Source organism: Apostichopus japonicus, chromosome 4 (genome assembly GCF_037975245.1).
Source record: "Apostichopus japonicus isolate 1M-3 chromosome 4, ASM3797524v1, whole genome shotgun sequence".
In the NCBI taxonomy this organism is placed as follows: domain Eukaryota; kingdom Metazoa; phylum Echinodermata; class Holothuroidea; order Aspidochirotida; family Stichopodidae; genus Apostichopus; species Apostichopus japonicus.
Window position 1 is genome coordinate 9,435,086 of NC_092564.1, and position 26,658 is coordinate 9,461,743.

The following is a 26,658-nucleotide window of genomic DNA, read 5'->3' on the forward strand; positions in this document are numbered from 1 at the left end:
ATCATTGACATTAGTCATGCGTAGAACAACATGATTGCGAAATCATGAGCAGTAGCACGTAAACAACGTACGTTGAGTACTGTTCTTAATTTGCTTTTTTTTGAAAAACATCAACCACGGAGGTCGAATTAAATATGGGGAAGACAGTATTTGTAACTGTTGGAACGACAAGTTTTGATACTTTGGTGGAGGTGGTATCCTCTGAATCTCTGTGTGATGTAAGTTGTTCGCGGAACAGGTATATGAATGTAATTAGAGTACCGACAAAGTTCTGCTGGCTAGCAGTCGTATTTTAGTAACGAGTAGTAAGTATAAGCCTAGGCCTTACCATAAGTTAGAAGTTGTGGAAGAGAAGCACGGATCTTGTGCTTATGTACCAGGCCTCAGGAAATAAACTCATGTAGGCCTATAGCCTAGGCCGATAGAAATTACGATACTAATTTAGAAGCCGTACAATTCGACTAACCCTACACCAGGCTATTCCCTACTTCCTAAACCCTAACCCCTAACCTATTCCCTACTTCCTAACCCTAATTCCTAACCCTACTCCCTAACCCTACTTCCTAACCGCTAACCCTATTCCCTGCCCCTAGCTAGCCCTAATTCCTAACCCCTATACGTTCTTACTATCATATGGTACGGATTCTAAAGTTAGGCAGAAAATACATGGCCATGAGAATAAAATATTTGTGTCCATCGCCCACATGATCCAAAGAGGCCTGACAAAAACTTCCACAAATTGAATTTCCAAATCATCACACAGCGTTAAAAGGGTATATAACACATTTTACACATAGGCTTGTACCACTTGCAGTAAATGTAATTGATCTGCCTTTAGAACTGATAATACTGATAAGACTTTGTCTGAGTGATATTTCCAATCTCCTAGGCTACAACTTTTTCAGCAGTAAATACATATAAATATATATCGCAATGGAGTCCCGGTATAAACTGACTAGAATGAAAAAAATAAATACAGTATATAGTGGGGCAGACAAAACACATGATGTTTGATAAATGTTTGGATGTAAATCTAAATCTTCCATTCCTACAGTTTTTTCCGAGTGCTTACAGTAATTTACAGTAATGCCTGGTTGTCTGAAAAGCATTATGCTTGTAGAAATGATGCATGGTGGGAAGCAGTGTTTCAAGCAATGCTCTTAGAAGGTAGCCGATAATGTTGTCAACAACTTGTTAATTATTAAACATTTATCTTTAATCCCCAACTGCTGTGCAAAAAGGCTTGACCCGTTTTTATTTTGTCACAACATAAAAATCTTCATAAAAATTGCTTTGAGCATGTGTACTGTGTCACAGAAGGAACATGCAGTTAGGTGGTTTGATTCTTGTATGTGTTTTAATTCCATTTCAATCTGCTCATTTCCTTGTTGTGAGAGACAGATTTTGTATTGGAACCTTTGCATACATACTAAAGTACTGTTCCTCTTGAATGGTGTAAGTCGGTGCTTTATTATGGCCCAACTTTCAGTTTCAAACCAGTCAGAATTAAACCATGATTTTCATGTGGGATTCATATTCATGTGAAAATTGTAGCGTATTAATATGGAAATCTCTGCATTTGTCTTATTATCCCTGGATATAACACCAAAGCAGCTTAAAGCAGCCTATACATAAACAGTGCTTGTTAACTAGAAATGGACTCTGCTAAGTGCTAACTAATGGACTAATGGACTCTGCTAAGTGCTAAGTGCTAACTCTGCTAAGTGACTGAAGTTTACAATGTGTGCTGTTCAAGTTTTTTTCTTTGAACAGTATTTACAACAATACATAGTGCAGTATAATTATAGTAAGCATACTTACAGTTAATAGTTCTTGCAAGATTTGTGAAAATTTCCCCTTTTTTGCTCTCCTCCAGAAATTGCAAGAACTTGGATATACAACAGTGACAATTCAGATTGGAAGGGGCAAATTTGAACCAAATCCAATTAATAGATCAAACTTTGAACTGTCGTATTTTCGATACAAGGATTCCATATCTCAAGACATCAATTCAGCTGATTTAGTTATCAGTCATGCAGGTAAGAAGGCCTTGATATGTTACACTTCTCTACTCCAGATAAAGTCTGCGGTAAACAACAATGGCAGTTCTGTTATAGATCTATCCACATATTCAGCAAGTACCTTTCACCAATCTCCTTTGTGGATGGAGTTATTTTTGATTGTTTGTAGAACAACAACAATAATTTTGCATATCACTAACTTGTAACAAGTGAAGATAGTTTCATCTAGTGGAGTGACAATGTTGCAGTGTCTCAATTGTCTAACACCAGTTCAGTGGCGAAGCTAGGGGTATTGGCCCGGGGGGGGGGGGGCGAGAATGGTCAGTAAGGGCTCTTTCGACACTTTCTAAGCGGAGCGCCACCACATGTTGGCGCGGAACGTACAGACATTTTTTGAGAAAATATACTCCCTAGATCGCCAGGGAATGACCCTTTCTGGGCCTTGCTAATTTGCAGATAAATGAAGAATAAATAGGTGTCAAATTAAAAAATTACACCAACAAAATGTGACAAATATCAATAGGTATTTGAAAGCACAATAAAAAAGCCAAGAAGCGCGAATAAGTAAAAAGTGGTAAAAAGCTGAAATTGGCGCCAGCAGTCCATTTGAGTCCGTCAGGGGGGGCATCCGCCCCCTCTGACTGTATGGATGCTCTGCCACTGCACCAATTATATGTAAATAGTATAAGGTTAAATCATGCACAGTCAATTTGTAGCAAAACTACAAGAAAATTTCAAGGCATATAATTATATGTAATGGCGTAGTAAACTGACCTCATTTTACAAATTTGGCAATACACAATGCAGCTTTAATCAGTGTTTAACTTTGAAAATATCACAATTCAGTTCAAAATAATGTTACCCTGAATCTCACTATTGCAAACTAATGGGACTTTATCATTCATTTTCTTGAACTTTTGTTTAATATGCAGATTGTATTGAAGTAAGAAGATCAATTTGAGTCTTTCTGATGCTGTCTTTCACATATAGTAAAATTCATATTCGAGCACTGTTCTTTTCTCATTCCTCTCTTTTGAAAATTCCATCTGCCTTCACAAGGTGCTGGAAGTGTTCTGGAGACCATGGAGGCAAAGAAACCAATGATTGTTGTCATCAATGAACTACTGATGGGAAACCACCAGATTGAATTAGCTTTTCAACTCTACAAAGATGGACATTTACTTTACTCCACACCGAGGTACTTGTTTCATAGTTATTAATGTATTACAGTGATTTCAATGTTAGAAAAATAGTGTTCAAATGTTTTGCTTCTTGGTATAAACTTACAGGCTCTGCTACTTTCAAGTGGGTCCAAACAACTTCCAAAATTTTCAGGCTTAACTTCCTCAAGTACTCAAATTGTGATTGAGATTAAACAAACCAGGTATCCCTTAGATCAGTCCAACAAGTCGACACCTAAATTTGCAAGAAATTCAATTTCAGCCAGTTCTGAAGTTGGCATTACCCAGACACTTTTTCACACTACATATTTAATAGTCATAAGTAAAAATCAAATCATTTTTTGGGACATAGTCTTCATTGTTGGCGATGAAAAGAGAGATATCCAGCTCCTCCTGTACAGCATTGTTATAGCATTATTTTTTTTGTATTGTATCGAAAATTTAACCAATTCGAAGCAAAAGTGTGCTATCAGGATCTTAAACGAACTTGATGTATCTTCTGTTGATATCCACCTTTGACGCACCATTAACTGTTAGCTTGGATGCACGAGCCATCCAAACTCATTTCAGAGGTGTGGAGTGTCTCGCTACAATTTGAACTCTGGTCATAGGTTTAGTCTCTAAACTTTTCCAATCATGTTTGGTGCTGATAAAGTAATTAATGGTGAAGTGCCATATCTTTTGCCATCTTGTTTGTCATTTTGGTGTTCAAAGCAGAAGGAATGGTTTCAATATCACATTGTGTGTTGTAGAGGTATTTTATTGGCAAGTAACAAACTTGAATTATGTCATTGACATTGGCCTTGGGACTGATGTTTGTTATACAGTAGCAGAGCTTTTAACATTTGGTTAACAATTTCTGCCAAGTTCACCAAAATAGTATGTCCAATCAAAACAAATTTCACACTTACACCCTCCTTTATGATTTCAAAAAGTGCAATCAATTTAATTTTTTATTCCTTTAATTTTCAAACCTGGTTTTCTTTGGTGAAACTGTGCAAGTAATACCTTGTGTCAATCCTGAAATATACATGATATGGCTTTAAATAGCAATGTTTACAATGCATTAAAAATGTGTCAAGGATAAAATGGTATTGAATGTCACCCAAAGGTGCTCTAATGTTTACATGAAGGTGTAAGGCAAAACATGTTTTGGTTGACTTATTAGAATTAATTAAACAAACAATTATCGTCAACATTTAGGCCTGTATTGAGGAGTGTGGTCTTCACCAATTTAGCCTTAAAGGAGCATTTCAGAGATTTAAAAAATCTTAATGCTGAATGACCTGAAAACTTGCTCATCTGTGGAAACATTACTAGCGCACACTTTTTTTCTGTTCTTCTGGACTAAAATTAAAAACTTAAGACCTTTCTAAAGTCATCGCTTAGCTAAATGCATGTCCTGTTGGTAAGATAAAGGTAGACCTTGAAGAACTGGATATATAGCATGGTTAGTGTGTGGAGATGAACTGAAGTACAAGAATACTATAATTGGCATATGATAGTCTGTAGAGATGGATTGCACTACAAGGATACTATATTGGGCATATCATAGTCTAATTGAACTACAAGGATACTATATTTGTTATATCACACTATGTCCCCTGACCGATTATCAACAATCTAATTTATTAAAGAATGATGTTAGGCACAAACAAGTTAATTGCTCATATGTCATAATGGTCCAGTCTTGAAGAACCAAAATTAAACATTAGGGTAAAAATGCAGAATGCCTAGTTACAGATATATCAATAATGACCACTTCTCCTATTTCCAGGTTTCCTAATTGCTAATTATATATTGGTTCTTACACAGACTGATCACACTGGCTTTCACATGTGATATCTGAACTACTTTGTGGTTACAGTCATTCTTTAAACCATTCTAACTTTTCTTTTCTCCTTTTTTTTCCTTCCCTTTTTCCCAGCAATTTAGCTGATGTCTTAGATAATCTTGATGTCTCTAAACTGAAGCCATTCCCTAAAGGACAACCAGAGAAGTTTGCTAAGTTCTTGGATGAAACTGTAGGTTACAGATAGTAGCTGCACTTCTTAGACTATGAGTTCCTGTAGTTGATTAACAGTGACAAAATGGACAGTTAAAAAGGTTCCTAATTGATCAACTTCAACAAAATGTTCAGTCAATGTGTTCCTGCAATTGATCAACGTCAACAAAATGGACAGTTGATGAGTTCCTCTACTTGGTCAACATCAACAAAACGAACAGTCAATGGGTACCTCTACTTGGTAGCGACAAAATGGACAGTTGATGAGTTCTTGTACTTTATCAACAGTGACATAATTTACAGCCATTGGAATTCGCAATTGATCAACATCAATAAAATGGATCATTAACTGGTTCCTGTCCTTGATCAACATCAACAAAGTGAAATGTCATGGGTACCTCTACTTGGTAGCAACAAAATGGATAGTTGATGAGTTCTTGTATTTGATCCACAGTGACAATATTTACAGTCAATGGATTCCTGCAATTGATCAACATCCATAGAATGGATCATTAAATGGTTCCTGTCCTTGATCAACATCAACAAAGTGACCAGTCAGTGGGTCTGTCTACTTGCTGGCAACAAAATGTACAATTGATGAGTTCCTGTACTTGATCAGCATCGACAAAATGGACAGTTAATGGGTCCTGCAGTTGACTTGTTCCGGTTGGCTTGTATTTTAGCTAGAAACTGTACAACCAGTGGCCTAATTGAATTTATTAACATTCACAAACTATACAGCCAATTCGGTTGCATTTGATTAACAGTAAATATGTAACCTTGGTGGGTTCCTGAAGTTGATTAACTTGCTACAAAATGTACTGCCAATAAGAAATGAATTAAACTCAAGACTACTACAGCATATTGACATCTGACTCAAATACCACCTCTGTCGTGGGTGTATCATGATAATAGAGGAATATATTTCTAACTTACATCTACTTACCTTGTTGTGTTGTGTTTTTCTTACAAGAAAGACCATTTAACTTGCTTATTCAATGTGTTGGAGAGAACAGCTGAATCATAACATGATTGTCTTCATTTATTATGCAATATTGACAAATTTCAAATGTATGTAAGACATATCACCTTGATTTGAGGAGTCATATCGGAGTTACTACAAAACTTGACAAACGTATTTTCTCTGTACATTTGATCATGAACCCAGTAGGTGAATGTTTTTCATTAACATGACACAGTTTATAGTGAAAAATTCTCCACCAATTAGGGTAATTTTTAATCATAAGAAAGAAAAATGATATTCTTTTACCAAAAAGGGGCACTTAATATGTTAAAAGGATTATCAGGAACCTCCCCCTTCCCCCCCACTTTCCCGTCCCCGGTTTAAACCGTTATTAAAACTAAGTCAGTCTTGTGTTTTAACGTTTCATAATTGTGTTCTATCTCACCTCAAACTGGTTTCATTAATAACAGAATTAGAAAAGAAAAAGGTTTAACTCAAATGAAAAGAGATAAAAACAAAAATGTATTCATTATAGGTCTTACTCCCCAAATCACACACCAATCAAAATACAACATTGAAGCATTGATATTTCTTCGTTTTCGATGTATATTTCACATTTATTTTATTACAAATAAGGAAGATTAGTACCAAATCATCTATTAATTTTTAAACCCCTTTTCTGCTTTTACGTTCAACCAACCCAATGTATGATGCTTCTGAATACAATAATTCAAAAATGCCAACTTCCCAGAATATAACATATCCATCATTTTTGTTTTTGTTTTTCCGTTATTACGGTGTCTTTTAAGTTTGCTCTTCCTGGATGTATTATTCGAAGCTGCTCGTTTTGTATTTTGTTATAAAATATAAGTACAACTACACTCCAACAACCTTCATTATGCCGCGTACTGAAGGTAAGGAAAGTGGGTTGACTTTGGCAGTGCTCAACACGAATGTTAAAACAATTGTTAATGCAATAATAATTTAATGAATTTGTAGAACCTACTTGAAAAGCCACTAAGACACACAATTATCAACAAGTGCAATTGCCGAAAATTTTGTCTCACTTCATTTCTTTAACAGTCTTATTTCGATGTAAAGAATTCTAGCCAAATTTTCAGTCTCCAATTGTCAAGGGAACAGAATATTTTTGGGACTAAATATGAAGTTGTTCGGCTTCACGTATAACCCGCCACACGACCGATTGTTTTGTCCAACCCTCGGCATTAGCTATGCATTTACTGGCACGTACCGTAGTACACACACTGAACTAAGTTATACATGCATATGGAAGTAGATTCCTCAACTCAGTCAATTTGTCTCCAAAAATTAAGTCTTTAATTTCAATAACGAAGTTCAAAATATTTCTGATTAGAAAGTTTCAAAGCACACTTTATGGCCGCATTTATATAGTTAAATACTATACAGAAATGAACAATTTCGATAATGACCAAAAGCATTTCTACGTGTTTTTATTTCTAATTATAATAATATCCTACATTTTGTACTGATTATTGCATAATAATGTCTATAATAAAACTCAACTGACAAAAGCTACATATCTACAAGGCTTTTTTATGCTCTTTTAACAAATAACAAAATAAGTATTATGTACACACACAAAAACAGAAACCATGTGTAGAAACCTTTTTTCAAGTTTTCTCCAAATTATTTAAAAAAAGAACAGCTGAGAAAGCAATAAATATTAAACAAAAACAAAAAACACAAAAGAAATACATAACATTTTGTTCATTTCAGTTGCTGAAGGATCGACAAATACTACTATTTTTTTTTTTGGCATTTCGTTAAAAATGCTTATTGTTTTTCAATGATTTGTGAAGAAAGTCAACATTTTAATGAATCACAGCGACGTTCCAGAGTCACTGTCTCGAAAATACTCTTGCGGCTTAATAGGGGGTAAAACTGTACCCCAACATTCATACACTCAACGCATATTCTTTGAGTCTGATATGGTAGTTTGTGCATGTAAATTTTAACGTTTATTGATCATTTATAAATCATAAAAAAATAGTTACTTATTTAATCACTGACGTAATTATTATTCTCACAAAAGATCATAGACTACCAAAAATTACGATATGTAAATGATATTTAATTTGGACTTCTCAATTTCAAGGTATCCGTCTTCAATATTATGATATTTGTACTGCATGATTATGTCTTGTATATTCGTCTACGCCTTTCAGTTACAATCCCCACCCCCATTTAACTTAGGCCTATTTTAAATGAATTATTTTGTTGCATGTTCCCCCGCAAATTTCCCCGCAAAAGAGAATATGTCAACTTCAAACATTATTTGTTTTGACAGGATACAATTTGAATCAATTTCTATGATCTTCTTCTCTTTGGTTGTTCTCCTACCCCCCCCCCTCCCCATATATTTTGTGGGGTGAAGAGATGTTATAGAGAACGTGTACTCTCTGAACTAGATGGAACTACCATAAAACATTTTCGTTTTTGACCGTAAAATGAAAAAATCTTTGTCACTGCTTTGAGTTGCGTTAATTAGGTCTATACCACAGCACATTGAATGATGGTACCCCAACTGGACCCAATCGCGACCCGATGTACTAAGGTGTACTCTATGTACATTCCACAGCACACACACCCCATTCAATTCTCTCCCTCATCCCTCACCCCAATCCTCATCTCATCCCAACGCCTCACCCTATCCCAATAGTGTTCACCAGCAAGGGCGTAGGAACCGGGAGGTTGGGAGGGTGCCAGCCCCCCCCCCCTCAGTGAAAAATGTGGAGGGGTGGAAGTATCATTCCGCCCCCCCCCCCGCTTCGCAAGTCAGAAAACCCCTTTTTCATTTCCAAATGAGAAAAAAATCTCATTTGGAGCACCAAATTGCATCTAAGGCCTGGTGAAAATACAAAATTAAGTTTACAAAATGGAGTGGGTGTTGAAGTGTGCTATATTGCACCAAATTGCATCTGAGGCTACCTGGAAATGAAAAAAATTCCAAAGGGAAGGGGGACACCCCCTCCCCTTAGACCCCTCCCCAGGCCGGCCATCAGTCTTCAGCCCCCCCCCCCCACTCAAAAGTACCATCCTACGCCACTGTTCACCAGTATCGTTGTCGTCCGTTATCACCATGGTTACAGTTCTCATCACCTGGGGCATTGCTCTGGTGTATCATGCCGCCCTCTGAATCCAAGCATTTTCAAGTATGTTCTGACTCAGAGTCTGTTTATAGCTCCATGGTTTAACACACTTTCCTCGTGTCCCTTTCACCTCTCTTTGTCTCGATCGATAGGGTTAGCAATGTCTGATATTTATTGAGATTGGTAGATCGCTCCGTTTGGTGACGTATATAACATTTTGAAATTTATTCATTTTATTTTGCAAAATGCATAGTGTGCAAACTTTGCGATGTGATATGTGGCACAATGACACATAACTGCCAAATCTGTGTTTCATTGTTTCTTACTAAATGCAATAAGAATCACTCCATAGTTGAATCAATTCTGAAGAAATCAATTGATCATACTTTTCCAACAAACCCTAAAAACCCGCCACACAGTTGAATGATTTTCCAAAGTTAAATAATCATTTCAACTTTACAGGGACAAAAAAAAAAATACTTGTAGTGGTGTAGAACATATATATGACATTACAGCTTATTGCGCAATGCTCTCATCCAAAATAGAGTGAACACATTAAAGTGGCTTTCTCTGAAGCTGGGCGTTGGATTAATTCGCTTCGTTTCCCAAGCTCAGTATAATGCTTTATGTTTTATGTTTAACTTCGAGATTCCTTAAAGGTACAATACTTCTCTGTCTCGCAATGTTCACATTTTGTGGCGCTATTCTTCAATCATTATGTGGAACGGTTGCAACATATCATCATTTACAACAACTATAGTTCAAGGTAAGATTAATCTCGCGGGATCTGTCAATATAAACGTTAATGCAGCATTTGTTTGAAGGTGTTCATTAAATTGGTGGTCAAAATAAGCTGTTAGTTTCCTTGTCATCCACGGTTTGCACATCGGTATGAAGCTTTATACGTTGCTCGGTATGCTATCGTATACTCCAACCTGTAGTGAAGAAACACAGAGGTAAACATCAATGTTTATGAAGCCGGGGAGCAACCATGCATACATCTGGGGAACTCAACCATCCCCCCCCCACCCCCTCCTCCCTATAAAATCAGTGGGTCATTTGGGAGAGAGGTAAATTTGATCCTTACTTACCCCTGCACCCCCACACATCACAACAACTAATTTAATATAATATATATCTAAATAAAGCATATTATTACGAACCTCTGAGAATTACACCTTTGGTATCCAAATGGACCACATGGTATCTGAATGCTTCGTATAACTGGCTTAACATAGCTAGTTTGTATCCGTTGATTGTGAAGCTCTAAAGGACACCACGCCTTACCCCTGTGAAAACAAACAGAATAATGAAATGTGACATTTGGCATACTAGAAATCCTATACCTCAGTTGCTCTATTTCTTTTCCTTCCTCCAGTTTGTTTTCGTTTTTAACTCTACCAGAACCAACGGCGTCGAGAAACAGATTGTGTCTTTATCTCGTACTTCCTCGGGCGTCTACTTCACCACGTAGATCCCCCCCCCCCCCAACCCCAATTTCCCCTTGTGAGACCTGAGATGTCCATCGCTACTATGTACAGTGTGTTGTGGGTATTGACCGTAGCTGTATGTTTTGACTGTACACTAGTGTCTAATTACCGACGATAGCAAGCTGTGTGTGTATTTTCTGGGATCGATGGTGGTGTCTAACACTTCTGTAATACACCTCATTCTAAACTAGGTCAGATTACCGGCATGAGACGTTTCTTTGTGCGCAAGTCTTCACACCCTTTAAAGCAGGCCGAAATGATTTGAATCGCACTAGTACAATGTCCAAGGACAATGAGACTCACCCGGAAGATCCTCTGGCCTGAGAATTGGCGGCAAATGACTTGGGTACGCATCTGTTATGGCCTACACACGTCATAGATGGTGAGCATCCACGTGGGCACTTAGCTGAGGAACATGAATATGATTAACCTCGTGTCATTTTACATTTTATAGATATATAATTCATCACGATTATATTATATCCGTAGGGTGGGGAAGGGGGAAGCGGTGAAGGGGGAAGGGGGAAAGGGGAAGGATTGATTCCAATGTATTTTCCATTATGCATTAAAAGGATTTCGGAGAAACCAATGTTACTCTCATTATTACGCGAAAGTCATGAACGATTCTATCGTTAGTGTCTATAGTGAGCATATGGCTATGTCTACCTCACTGTTACATCGCAAAACAGAAATCTGACAATCGGATTTTTGCTTTTACCATCGAGTAGAGAGATCTAAACTATTCTACTCTAATCTAATCTAATGTTATTCAATCTAATAATCAACAAGGATTGTAATTAGTGATCAATACAAATACGTTAAAGGCAATTTGGTTTGCTAGATAACAGTGACCTTTGGGGGAAGTATAATGAATTAAATTAACGGAATTTGCAGCCACATTTTCCGGTCTAATATTCATTCTTGACATGCTTGCCTGGTAGAATATTTCTCTATCATGACCCTGGCAAAATTTTCAGTCAAGTTTCAGATTATAGGCCGACCGTTATAGGCCAAAAAAAACTTTGTTATATATTATAGACCAGCACTACATTATCAGTAGATATAACATTTCAATACCACTCTTGGGTTTTGAGGGATTATTCTTTAAACACCTAAACCTCATCAAGTGAAGTGACTGAATTACTAAGTTTAAGCCACACCAAATAAAGTCACACCCAGCTCTCAGGCAACGCAAACAAGGTTAGAGTTTTGTGATGTCAAATAAACATGAATATTTGCAATGTATTGTGACTTGTGATCAAGGGCGGCGGAACCGGGGGGCACAAGGGGCACGTGCCCCCCCCCCACTTTTCCTCAGGTTAAAAATGTGCCCTTTTTCTACATAAAAATTGAGGTATCTCAAGTTAGCAAGAGGCCAGGGAACCAGAATGAACACTCGGGAAGGGCCGTTTCCGGCCATCTAAGGGGTTTGTAAAACCAAAAATTTTCTTGTACGCTTCGCGCCAACTGATGGTGGCGCTCCGCTCAGATAGTCGTGCACACAATTTTGCAAGACCTGGCTACGCCCCTGACTTTTAATGAATTTCTGTGGGTCAAACTCAGAGCTATTTCGAATGGAAAAAAAATTGTTAACATATTAACAAGAAATAAACTCTTATTCGGAAGATTCCTACATTAGCAACTAGCATGATTTCACCTCATTTTGTCTCAAAAGAAAACTTGTTCCTTGTTTCCCAATTTGCGTATTGGATATTGCAGTGCTAGTATGCATATTTTCCTTGAGGAGGGGGGGGGGGCGTTGATGGAGTGATGTGTATACTTAAATAAGATAATACAATAAGAGTTCTAAAGGGTACTAAATATAAGGCTGCATCAGTCGAATCGAATTTCTGCAAAGTGCCCTTTGATGTCGGTGCCCCCCCCCCCCCCAGATTAAAAGTGCTTCCGCCGCCCTTGCTTGTGATGCATGGATCCAGCTGAATATTTGACAAGTTTGAAAAGTATAGTAACAAACGAAACAGAACAGATAGATAATTTCTACTAAAAGTAAAATATTTTGCCGGGCTTTAAGTATCATCACGTATAACCTTCTGCGTAAAGCCATCCTTTAAGCAAAAACAGCATCGTTTATAATTTTGTAGAGAATCGTATGATAATTTTATGGTGTTATTGTCTATAAACAAGCAATGTTCAATTAAAAAGACCCCAAACCATAATGATAAAGGTAACAATTGTCATAGTGAAACTTGAAAATAGTTTAACTTAATTTGTGAGATTCAGAATTATCCAAAACATAGCCTTTCATGTAGTAATTATTAAGATTATTTTATTATTTTGTATAATTTTTTTCTTGTTGCCTTATCAATACAAAACAACCTGGGAAACTTTCTCATACATCATCCCATAATGAGATCATACATTGATTTGTTAATTTAGTATAGTAACAAAGCTAAATTTAAAAAAAAAATCTCCAAGTTTAGAGTTTATATAACACATCTCTCTTAAATTTTTATAGGGAATTTTACCAATTTATTATTTAGATACGAATTTGAGGAGGTATATACAAAGATATATAAGGCTGCAATAAATACTTGAAATATGAAAAAAAAGAGCGCAAAATTATTTGTTCGAGATGGTTTATATAATACGGAGGAACGGAAAAAGATTATGAATTTATTGGAAAATAAACTTGGAAAGATGAAGTCGGAATATGAATATGTGAGCTTTTGAATAATTTTAAACTGAATGAATTATGATGATGGACAGAAATCGTCAAACACAAATAATTTTTAAAAAAAACAAGAAACTGTGGATTTTCAATGATTACGAGCAAGGTTATTTAATCTACCAAGTCCACTTTTGCAACAAGTTGTCGAGTGGTAATACTATATCCAACACAATGCCTGTATTTCCCAAACTGAAGCCAATATATACAAACACGGATTTTCAAGAACCAAGCCAAACGGTTATGAAAGTTTCCACATTTTCTTGACTTTTTGAGGTGACAATTTTGATCATGTGACACTAATGAAGCACCACGCAAATAATTTTATATATTTTTTCGTCTTTTTTAAATAATTGCACAAAATTCGTATTGAATGGACATTGGAAATACGCTTTGTAAGTAAGTATTTGAAAGATTAGTAAAAGAAAAAAGAAAATGTTAAAAATTCAAATAAATGTTGGTTTATTATGTTGCGGTGTTAAATTAAATATGAGCATGCATAAATAAATAAACTATGAGTTTCAAGTTAATGTAGAAAATATGTGATTATTATTATTTTTCATGCTGCTGAATAGAAGTAATTGTGCATACATGGAATACGACTTTTTGCGGTACGTATTTAAAAAAGTGATCAGAATAAACAACTATATGAGGAAAACATGAAATTGCTTAAAGAGCTTCAGCTTGGTCTGATACCCGGTGGGAGGTGATTCTCTTCATAAACGCCATAATTTTGTGGTAATAAACTAATTTCATGTGGGTTGTATATGTTCCACCATATTGCCATAACAACCAAATATTTCCCGCGTAAAACTTTCACAATTTAATTGTCAAGTTGAATATAGATATTTTCGTTTGCGTCAAAAGTGACATTTCACTGCTTTATTGTGTTTTTTCTTGCTTTGTTTTGTCTGGTCCTTCTTTCAAGTGGAGCAATTCTACTCCTTCCAGTTTTTTTTAACAAAATAGTCACATATTTCCAAATTTGACAGGTTGACATGTGTGTTATGATTGATATGGTGACGTCAAAGAATTTTTCTAAAACATTACAGTACCCCCGTTATGAAATAGACCAATTAATACTCATGAATAATACATTCATGTGCCAATTAGAAGCAGGTCGGACGTAATTGGATATATGATTTGATAATCAAGAAGGGGTATATATACACCGGTACTATATATAACCCTGATTCGACTATAGAATTCGACGGCGAAGGAGAAATGAAAAAATAGTCGTTTGATCTTACCGACAGAACTATGAAGGTATTGCAAATATCTAATATTTCCATTTATGGCATGCCAACTAAACGAGGCTACTTAAAGCTACTGTATCATGTATGCATAGGTCTATATACGTCTATGTACCTCAGACTACATAACCACGATAACTATATATATATAGAAGGGAGTTCCCACTGGGTATCTCGTCGGTGATAATACTTACATTTTTGGCAAAATGCTCCAGTATAAGCCTTTGGGCATTTGCACCTATCTGCTCCTACACATGTACCGCCATTCCTGCATCTCGCTCTGCAGTATCCTGTAGCAAAACCACGTGATCATTGAGCGTGCGCTCAAAATCTTTCCTCTTAATGGTAACGTGTGCAAATGATTATATGAGAATGATGGAAGGATTTGCAAAGAGAGCGAGCACCAAGAAAAAATGGAAAGATTATGATTAAAAGAATTTATGAAGCACATTGATTCTGGGAGGTAAACATAAAAAATGTGATGTATCTCTTTTTCTTCCTATTTTTTTTTCTCGTATTTTCTTGTTATGATTTGATTTTGTTTAATGGTTTCCACATATAGGAAATATCGGCTGATAACAACTTAGATTCTTGCTTGAAGTGGAACTAAAAAGTGTTTCTCTTGAATTTTGTTTTCGATCAAAATCAATGTGCTTCTCTAAACTAATGACATTAACATGAACGTGACTGATTTAATGAAGAACAAAAACATATACATAACTAACAAATACCGAATTTTATTAAATCTGGTCGAGATTTGTTAAAGACAGACCAGGTTTTTTTTACTACTGGTAAGTCGGTGCATGATACATATAAGATGTGTGCACTAGAAGGTAGCGATGTTTGGAGTATCGATATTATGACGTCATAGAAAAAAATTAAAATTAAAAAACATCATAAACAAACCTTGTGATGTTTTCTGAAACTTTCGGTAAACTGTCCAAGAAGAAATTGTGTTTTATCGGTGTATAATGTTTACTTTCGAAAGAATAAATTTATCTCCACTGCGTCTCGACTTCAGATTGTTCAATAGATCACTGTGTGATATGTGGTGAACTGTTTGTTTTCATTTTGTTTCATAAACGGAAACATGGGAACTGAGAAACTCTTCGCTTTAGGATTGAGACTAAAATGACATACTGACGGTCATACTAAGACAAGAAAACTTATTGTTTCAAAGTCTTAGATGACTATAGGGACAATATTTATCAAACACATTCTCTATCAGACTGACTTAAGACAACGAATATAACGTTTGACTGTTATTTCCCAAAAATCCACGCAATAAATATATCTACAAAGCAATTACTTTGTTCAAACGAAACTGACAATGGCATATGGCAACGGAGAAGAAGAAGTGAATGCCCAACAAGAATACAATATAATTTCAGACAAATACTTATACTTAACGTATATACGTACATAAAACGGTCAGAGCAAAACTGTTATACCTGCACCGTCCTGACACTAACCACGTGACACACAGAGAGCCCCCTGACATGCGACACGTACCCAATCACGTGACATAGAGATGGAGAGACTTTACCCCCATCGCCGTGACAACCATATCATGCAATGTTAATAACAATAATTTCTCCCAATACCCCCAAAAAGCGTTCGCGGAGTATATTCAGGCCTAATTGTTTTGAGAATTTTAAGTTACTTTTCGAACAAGCTTTAAGTCATGCTTCGAAAAAAATTATGCATATTAACGACCATAAATTAATGTTCACGTGATAGTACTATATATTTTACAATCATTTGTGTTTTAAACCCTCTAATTTGATCCAATGCGCCACAACCCAGTTGGTAAAAAAAAACAATGTTAATAGCTAGACCACAGTTTAATTCTGTATGAAACACCCCTAGACACATCATTCTGATTATTTTGGCTAACTATATACATTTTTATGTTATATTTCCTATTAGCATATGCACGAACTATGCCAGGCCAGTAGCAGACGAATTGGAAGGAGTGAAGCAACGTTTTGCTTTTTTTTTCTCGAAAATGGGTTTGATGGCATTGTCTACACTACTTTTTTTTTGGTGGGGGGGGGGGGTGGTAGGTAGTGTTAATAGCGCTTCGGTTAGTAAGACATTGTACTTACCGATTTCACACCGTGGACCGCGGTATGCTGGTGGACATCTGCAATAATCGGGTCTTATGCACTGTCCTCCATTTTCGCACCCCAACAAGCATTGTGCTATATAATGACCAAGGAGAAGCAAATAATATGCGGTTTATACATTTTTGTTAAACACAAAATCGTAGACAATATGAAAACCAAGCACTCGGTGATGACATGAATATTTGTATTCCATGTAGCATTATAAGAAAAACAATGGTGGGTACGAAAAATCTAAATTTGCTGACCGGGATGTCGTCTTGTAGTTTAAGACGACTGTAAAATTACGGTCGTCTTCTTTTGTTATTAAATAGTTTGAGGGCGCTCGTCCTGTGAACTGTACATGCCCGAGTATCTGTTCGCTCGTTCATGGAGTAAAATTCCATTTGTGTACACTAGAAGGTAGCGATGTTTATCGATATTATGACGTCATAGAATAAAATATAAAAATGAAAAACATCCATTTGTTGTACAAGTACAATTCGACCAGTGTACTAAAACCATTTTAAACTGGGATCTTAACAAGACTAACAAAGACACTGACTCGATCCTTGATGATTCAAGAACAATGTGAGATAAGAATGGTATAGCTAAAAATATGTTTAGTCTGAAACTTTCCCCCGTGTTCTTACGTGTGCTACAATCGATTCCTTCGTAACCTGCTGGGCACTGGCACTTATCAGGTCCAATACATCGGCCACCGTTTTGACATGGAAGAGTGCATGTCGCTGTAAGAAAACAAAATAGCGCCACCATATAATCAACTTTCGTAAAGTTTTTACTTTTCATGTCTTTTTATTCGACGGAGAGCTATCGATACAAAATGTGATGGCTAAAACACGATGAAGGTACTAAAGGAATAACTATCTACCCTTCCCATCCCAATCCCCCCCCCCCTCTCCACCTCTCTCTCTCTCAAACACACACACACACTCCAGACAAACCAAAAGCTAATAATTATGACCTAACTTAATGACTTAACTTTACTCAAGGTTATGAAGGCAACTGCATTGCCCATCCGTCTCTATCTCTTTCACGCACACGAAAGAGAGTCTGGTATCTCACAATTGATTGTTCCCGAACATTTTAACTCGTACGTTGTCCCTGTTAAATGAAAGTAGCTATTGTTACTGTTACGTACCTAATTCACATCTGAAACCATGGAAACCTGCTTGGCACTGACATCGATTGCCAGACGTACATTCCGCACCGTTTTGGCACTGTGGTGTACAACGCCCTGTAAAATAAAAGCAAATGAATTGTGTGAATATATGTGTGTTTCCTTTGTTTCCTTGGTTTCTTTTTGTTTTTTTTGTAATTTGTGGTATGCTTTGATTGTACCAATTATCAGAAAACATAGCCACGACAGTACGATACACCATGGTTTATATCCTAAACACACCCTCACACTACTGTCAAAGCAGGAACCAGTTCCACGAAACAAACTACACTGCGTTGAAGTTAGCAGCGGTTTTAATGGAAGAGCACTGATCTGTTTTCTGTCGACATGATTAACTGTTTCGATAATAGTGATCGTATCTTGGTCCGATTACAGTACGTTGCAGTCAATGGCAAGTAATTCCTATCTTTACACATTCAGTGTCACATGCATGCGAGTCGGACACCTGTACTTATCTTAGGACTTAGGAATAATAAAGACTTAGGACTTAGGAATAATAAAGACCGTTCTGTAACAGGTGGAGAGCTCTTATAGTGTATTCGAGGGCATGTATATATAACCTCTGCGACTGCTATAAGTTGGAAGTAGCCTATAGCAAGTTTAGGCAGTCGACTTAACCAACTAGGCATACTGTTTCTAATGTTAGCCTTAAGTAACAGTTTATCAGTTTAATATTTATTGTATAGTGTTTTCTTTCTCACGGCTTACTGACATTTCCATGTTCAAAGAAAACAATTCAAGTATGCCCCTAAAGGACGGACTTATCAGTGGTTACCCGAGTCTAGAAATCAAATCACTATATAATGTTATTATTATTATTATCAAAAGCAAAGAGTTAATCTTGTCTTTAAGTGAAAAACACTGTTTACTTTAATTGATATGTAAGGAATTTCAAGTACCCTGGAGAAATAAGTCAATTGATATTAAGAGGACTTTTAGCATACATAAAACACTTGTTAAATACTGCCAGCTATTAAATCACTTGAGGATGGAGGGGGCGGGGATACAAAAGGTCTACTTTCCGGTCAGAGTTCCTTCTCCTTTCCGGTCAGAGTTCCCTTCTTTTCTTGTCTTCAATTTGAAGCAATAACTGTCGACAATATTTAGGAGCTACATCAATATCATGACAGATATAACCCACATAACCACTGCTGTAAGTGACGATACAGAGAGACAGAGGGGCGGGATGTGCGTAGGGAGCGTGATTATCATTAAGGTTTGTCTCGATATTTAATTATTTGCATATAGTATTCCTATAGAACATTTCAAACTAGTTTTTTTTTCTTCAGTAAAGCAATGTCAAAACAAAAAACACCCGACACCACCCCCATCGTCTGGTTTGCGTGATGTCTGAAAACGTTTACAGAGCTAGTCGTCTCAATTTGAGATTGTAGTAATTGTAGAAGACTATAATGAGGTACATTATAAGTTAAATATATCGGCAAGAAATTCTTTTCAGCTACTAGTGTACGCTGATTGAAGTATAGCATGATAGGCTGGTCAAATCTTTTAATGGAAAACAACGTTTCGAGCACTGCTTCAACGGTATCACCCTTTGGGGATGGGGAGGGGTGGAGGGAGGGGGAGGGACTACTATACATGCTACGTGTGTAATGACTTGAACGATGTTACATTTCAACGTGACTTACGTGAGCAGTACGGCTGGTAGGTACCTTCAGGGCATCTGCATATGTTATTTCCTAAGCAAATACCTTCGTTCCTGCACTGTGGGTTACAAGTCTCTGTATATAAGAAGATAAAATGTTTGTTCATCCAATGTTTGTTGTAATTAGTCATGTAAGATTACCTTTGTCCTATTGATGGGTGGTTTACAAAGGTCAAACTAAATCAAACATTCGGCCTATACTATCTGAACACCAATGTAAAATTACAATGCAAAAAAAAACGGTACTCTTTTATTAACAATATGATGACATGCATGGACGAACGAAAGCAATGCCGTTGATAAGGGATTTGACAAAGGTACAAACCAATCAAATCTCACTGCCAGACACTTTTTCTTATTCTGCAATAATAGTAAGCCCGCCGCATGCCTTATGAGAATTATGAGAATTACTATGTCTAACATGGTCTATATGTATAAAATATACGAATAAATACACACAACTGTGATCAACATTTGAACTACAAAATCATGACCTATCTTGAAAGTGACCAACATGCCTGCTATAAATCTTTCCACTTATCACAACATTGCTTGCAGTGTATCGGTGTATGTATTAATGTAACATTCATACTAATGAATACTTTACTCATACTTTTGTACTCGTACCCATACTGTTGTACTCGTACCCATACTGCTGTACTCGTACCCATACTGTTGTACTCGTACCCATACTGTTGTACTCGTACCCATACTGTTGTACTCGTACCCATACTGTTGTACTCGTACCCATACTGTTGTACTCGTACCCATACTGTTGTACTCGTACCCATACTGTTGTACTCGTACCCATACTTTTGTACTCGTACCCATACTGTTGTACTCGTACCCATACTGTTGTACTCGTACCCATACTTTTGTACTCGTACCCATACTGTTGTATTCTTACCCATACTGTTGTACTCGTACCCATACTGTTGTACTCGTACTTATACTGTTGTACTCATAATCACACTGTTGTAATCGTACCCATACTGTTGTACTCATAATCATACTATTGTACTCATAATTATACCGTTGTACTCCTTATCATACTGTTCTACTCGTACCATGCTGTTGTGCTCGTAATCATGATATTATACTCGTCCTACAAGTCTATTTATGACGCATAGAACAGTTTTCAACTCCCTGGTTTAAGCCACGCCTGTTTTGTAAACAGGCTAGTAATTTGACATTGGTATGCGACTAACTAATACGTGCTCTATGTGAGGTGAACCTGTTTGTCTATTATCAGAGCAGGAGCTACTAGACTTAAACTGTATACAACGATGTTCGGATATGTTCAACTTCCTCGCAAATGTCCTCCCCTCGCCGGATATCGTTAACACTAACTAAATGGAAGCACTCCTGTCATGGCACGTAAAGGATCAATAAATTTATGTAATTTGTGTTTATGGGCCAATTAACCTATTGCACCTATAACGCCACGCCCGAACGTACGATACTATTATCCAATGGTACTAAGTGTATCTCTTGCGATGCAGTTGAACTCTTAACATATATCTCAATATACAATCAAGTATAACGGTGATTCGCTGATTCTGTTTAGATCATTTCATTCGAGGTTTCTCAGACAGATGAATTACCATAATGACTTTTAATGCGTTTTCCATGACGTCAAGAGACAAAGTTTGCCCTATATCCATCGGCCGAGTTCCCATATCAAATCGTCGAGAATCAAGACAAAATCAACCCCCGACACGGAGAGCCGACAATCAATGTGGAGACACCCATCTGATACTAAAGGCTGACAGTTAACAGTTTTAACGAGTAACCTCGAATAATCGAATATACACAAATACACGATTAATTGTTTAGTCAGATCGGGTCATTTGTACACAGCCTACATAAAAGGGATATGCGTTGCAGACTTGTACTGAGTCCGTATATTCGTATACTCTTACTGCAGCATGCATATAGTAGGCTCTGCTTGTACTCGATCTCATGGATATTGTAATCCGTCGTAATCGGAGAATTTGTGCAAATCTAGTATAAGGGAAGTAGAACAAACTGAATTACTCGTACTTATAGAGACTTTTACACATAGTCGTACTCATATGAATGGGGAACTATACTGGTACTCATGCCATGACACTTTTACTTGTACTTTACAACACAACTGACGCATTTGTAACAATTTCGAGATTACTGGTCAGTTCAGTTCACCCTTCTGATATCTCCTTTGAAAACAAGAACCAGCGAATGATTGTATTCACTCTGTATTCACCGTACTGTGTGTTCACACGGTATTCACAATGTTGTTTTCACACTACATCTATGCACTTACGATGTTGGCAGTACTCTCCAGCATAACCTGGCGGACATATGCAAGCCCCTTCGTGACAGGCACCTCCATTTTGACATGCCTCTTGACAGATATCTGCGGAAAGTATTATTCATATAGATATTATTTTTAATTATCTTGAAAATAGCTTACTAATAAACCAACCATCTGATGCAACAATACGATGTAGTCAAAAAAAACTTACCAACCTTTTTTTTGTTATTTCTGCTCAGAAATGTTATAATAAAACCATCCATTTTCGTGTATACAGTATATGCAGGCGTTTACTTGAACCTTGGACGAGCTAATATCCCAGGGACCAAAACACAATCGTATTTTGTTAAAACAATCCTGCCTTATAGTGACAACCTAAATATGTTAACAGCTGCCAGAATCGGCTAAATTTTAATGATTTCAACAGTCCATGTACATATATAGCCAAGTGAGAGAAAAACGGGCCCATGCAGCTCAATTTCTTGACAAGAACAAAAACAAACTATAGAAAACAACAGATGGTATATATAATTGTCAATAAACACTGTGGTACCTATCAATAAAGATACTGTGATGATGTGTGTGACTTATGTGCATCTATTTTGATCTAATTTCAACATCAGTTCTCCGCTCCAAGATTAAGCTTAATTAGCTTAATGAAATTACCTAATAATGAATATGCATATTCATTGTTTTGGATATTCATAGCAAGCTCTTAGTGCAAGGTTCCAATGCCAGTTTTAGCAAAACATGCCTTTCAATAAAATTAAAACAATTTGACATATCATGTAAGTGGTATGGTATTCTTGTGGTACTGCATCATCATGTTGGCAGGGTGCAACCACGTATACTTCTGGGGGAGGGGGCTTTAACAGACCTCTCCCCTGGACGATATGACATATAAGGCTCCCCAACCCCCCCCCCCCCCCCCCACCCCAGTACAAAAATGGTGGATGCAACCCTGCTTAAAGGATCCGCTTATAATATGTTGTATTATCGCCAAGTTACACCGAAGCCCCGCCCATATTGGAACTTAACAAATCAACTTTTAGCACCCCAAATTGGATCACTCGTGGTTTATGAAGCAGATAACGTAAAGCTGCAGTCAATCCCTGAAAACATACGCTTGTAAACATGGAAACCCATATTCTGTATATGTTAAGGGTCTAACTGTTAAAGGTATAGAGAAGAGATGGGACAGTATTCATGTGGTGTATTATAGATCCATGAATTCGACTTTACCATAGCATGCTGGGACGTCACATATTTCTCGTTCTACTATGGTTTGTCCAGGATGCATACATTCTGCATGGGCTCTCGCATCTGGGCAGAACGCCAATCTTGTCTTCACTGAATTCCCTCCGCATGTTCGACTACAACTGCTCCAGTCCGACCACTGTAAATCTCCTATGATGATGTGACACAGAAATAATAGTGCTTATAGAGTAATTGCTATAAATAGAACATCTGCGATATTGGACTCTTGCAATGTGACATGTAGATAAGACTTTGGTTACACACTGAAAGATGAAAGTTGTATGTGTGTATACCATTAACATATATATTAACCCGCATTTTCAGATTCTGCTGCTTGTTTACAACACTCTTTTCTTGCAAAGTATGAGTTTATTAGCAACTTCCATGGTCTTATTTGGCGATAATAAACAGTTCTAAACTTTTATGGCTTACCTCATGCTTTGAATCAAAATGGCCACTGGCCTCACGTCACATTCACCATAATTCAAGTATATGACAGGACAACAAAAATATCAACTACTGTGATAGGCAAACTGCATCGGCTGCTTACGAATTAACTTCAAATACATGTGAAATGAAGCTCAGACGGACGTTTATAACTCATGTGTTTCCTCTCACCCAATATGACACCATCACGTGGAACTCGTTACATATAATTACTGAATGTATATAACTTCCTCAACCCAGAAATTCATGTATAAATCGAGCTAGCACTATAGCTGCATATATAGTATGACAGGTTTCTGGAACTATAGTCATAAGTGTATATCCTTGCTTACATGTAATATAACGGCCTTCATCGAGATAATAAGCATCTCATGTGATAGTGACGCCACAGTAAGTTATGATATGATATAATCGTAAATTCATACATCCTTTGAATCTCGTCATTTGGCTATACGATCGTGTCATTCATGTTCCACTCATGACAACACAATATTGTAACAATATAGACAAACAACCATCATGGTCACGTGGTCACAATTCTTATGAAATGAGCTGGGGTGAAAACATTCCATTTTGTGATATAATGATATATGTGTCGTATCGAAACTCTGTCTTAGATGAATTGCCTTAAAAAAAACACTCACCTGTAGTGTGTTTGTTTTAAGGGGAAAATGATATGATTTAGTACAAACACAAACAGGTGCCCGTTAAATGTCTATATATTTATACAGCCATTCATTGTTGAGTGTATATGCGACGGTCTGTTTGACAACAAACAGATTTGACTAGGCATAAACCGATCTATCATATTTGAAATGTTCTGTCACACATGAAACAAATTTCATATATCTTTCGAGATCCGGCTTAAGGAATCACAAATGACTTCGAGTTGGTTAGAATCATGTTTGGTCTCTATAGAGTAAGGCAAAATATGTCACCAAAAACAGAACTATAGTATTGCTCGATACAGGTAACAAACGCCTACAGTGGAATTACGACCTTCCTTGCCGGTTTCGAACCTCTGGACATACCATCAGCGTCCATAGCCTAGTTGATTAGGGTGTCCGCATATAAAGCGGGAAGCCCGGGTTCGAATCCCGTTGGACTGGCTGGAAGTTTTTTTTTCACTGTTCTAAATTTTCCAACTCATTACGTTTTCAATTATAATTTTTTTTTCACGTGTATATAGGTATACACGTGGGTTAAGTTTGGTTTTTCAATCTTAACATCGGAGCAGATGTCGTGCATTTAACACAGCTCAAAAGGAAGATGAGTATCCTGCACCATAAATATATTAGCAAAGTCATTTCCTTTTTGAAGATCTGCAAATTTTTCAAACATCAACACAGAAAGGAAAGGGAAATTACTGAAAAATCTAAAATATACATCTCGTGCGTGTAATTACCAGGACAGTCATTTAACTGACAGTTTTTCCTCTGTGCTGTGATCGTATGCCCTCTCTGGCAATCCAGATACGTAGAATCCTTTTTACAGAAACCAAATCGATACCTGGTCCCTAGCCCACAGGTGGTAGTACAAGTACTCCAAGTTGACCACTCTACACCAACTAAACACAAACAAAAGGGGAAAATATATAAATTATAATAATAATAATAATGATGATCAGGGATCTACTTAGGAAATTTTTGAGTGCCGGGCGGGTTGGTGCGGTAGTGGTGGTAGGTGGTAGGGTGGTGGTAAGGGAGGGGTCCAAGGGAATGGGGTGTCCCCTCCTTCTTGTAAAAGGTTTGCAAAGGAAGTATGCTTAGATGACAAATGGTGTTTTTTTTTTTTTTTTTTTTTTCTTGGGCTTACTTCTGTGCAAAGTATTCATCCATATTTTGGGAATTGTGAAAGTTGTTAACATCAAAAATAGTGCCTGGCGGAAATGTTTAAAATACTATTTGTGCTGGGCGGCATTCAGAACTGCCGGGCGCAACCACCCTCCGCCTCCCGGCGTGAGCAAATCCTTCATTAATAATGATAATAATAATAATAATAATAATAATAATAATAATCATAATCATAATCATAATCATAATCATAATCATAATCATAATCATAATCATAATCATAATCATAATCATAATAATAATCATAATCATAATCATAATCATAATCATAATCATAATCATAATAAAATAATAAGTCATCAAGGTTAGCATTATCACGTCGTTAAACTTTGAAAGCAACGCCGAAAAGTTTATTTGGGATAAAAGCAGTTCAATTATCACTAATGCACGAAGACGTGGTAAAAAGGTTACGTCTGAAGTAGTCTGGTTAAGACCCTAGAATGAACAGCCTAGTGTTCCTTTCTTTTAACAAAGCTATTTTCCAGTATCTATTTGCTATACTGCCCATCAGAGGACGCCCCCCCCCCCCCCCGGCAACGCTTTCGATTCATTCGTTTGTATCGGACAGATCCTCGGGCAAGTAAAATACAGTGGGCAAGCACATTCGTGATAGGCATAAACGGACACTGGGGCATGTACAGTTTGCACGCGAGAGAAAGAGTATTACAAACGACTTGGCCAAGACTACGACTGAAGGTGTGACGTGAACAGTATTAGAGCAAAAATGAGGTTTGAATTATGTTCGCCAATGAAATCTATGCTCTGACACAATTTTCGTATTACGATTCTCACACCGTAACAATATTGTGTCCTTTAATTAACATCACTAATGAGAGTTTCAAAAAGAAAACATAAAGTATGCTGCTCTATTCAAGTGGTTAATCCTAATAGATGAAAACAGCATATGGATGACTACATTTTTAAAATCTATCGTTTGGCGAAACGAATCTAAGATGTCCCATTTGTATGCCCTGTTGCAATTAGTTGAGTTTAAAAATAAAGTATTCTTTGTTTGTTCAAACTAAATGGAAAATTGGCAATAAAAACACAGATGACTTCTTCGAAACAATTAAATACTCGATGGCGATATCGAAGATATCGA

At 36.9% G+C, this 26,658-nt stretch overlaps 2 protein-coding genes across 4 annotated transcripts in view; one reads left to right on the top strand and one right to left on the bottom strand.

The window, feature by feature from the left end:
- Window positions 1-77: 77 nt before the first annotated feature.
- Window positions 78-6,152, top strand: LOC139966398 (UDP-N-acetylglucosamine transferase subunit ALG13-like). The gene is made up of 4 exons (XM_071969345.1): window positions 78-218; window positions 1,877-2,039; window positions 3,081-3,219; window positions 5,130-6,152. Exons 1-4 carry the CDS (start codon window positions 135-137, stop codon window positions 5,239-5,241), a joined length of 498 nt encoding a protein of 165 aa, XP_071825446.1. The 5' UTR covers window positions 78-134; the 3' UTR covers window positions 5,242-6,152.
- Window positions 6,153-6,759: 607 nt separating this feature from the next.
- The window catches only part of LOC139966393 (uncharacterized), a 101,751-nt gene continuing 81,852 nt past the window's right edge, over window positions 6,760-26,658 (bottom strand). The window contains exons 6-16 of one of the 3 annotated variants that reach the window (XM_071969337.1): window positions 25,109-25,270; window positions 23,242-23,406; window positions 22,009-22,101; window positions 19,687-19,779; window positions 17,999-18,094; window positions 17,490-17,585; window positions 16,840-16,935; window positions 15,638-15,667; window positions 11,096-11,198; window positions 10,466-10,591; window positions 6,760-10,237 (exon numbers count right to left, since the gene is read on the bottom strand). In XM_071969337.1, coding sequence (XP_071825438.1) covers window positions 10,171-10,237; window positions 10,466-10,591; window positions 11,096-11,198; window positions 15,638-15,667; window positions 16,840-16,935; window positions 17,490-17,585; window positions 17,999-18,094; window positions 19,687-19,779; window positions 22,009-22,101; window positions 23,242-23,406; window positions 25,109-25,270 — 1,127 coding nt within the window. In that variant the 3' untranslated portion in view covers window positions 6,760-10,170. Of the gene's footprint in view, window positions 10,238-10,465; window positions 10,592-11,095; window positions 11,199-14,925; window positions 15,022-15,637; window positions 15,668-16,839; window positions 16,936-17,489; window positions 17,586-17,998; window positions 18,095-19,686; window positions 19,780-22,008; window positions 22,102-23,241; window positions 23,407-25,108; window positions 25,271-26,658 lie in introns of all 3 variants that reach the window. The other 2 variants (XM_071969335.1, XM_071969338.1) reach the window with 2 other exon arrangements.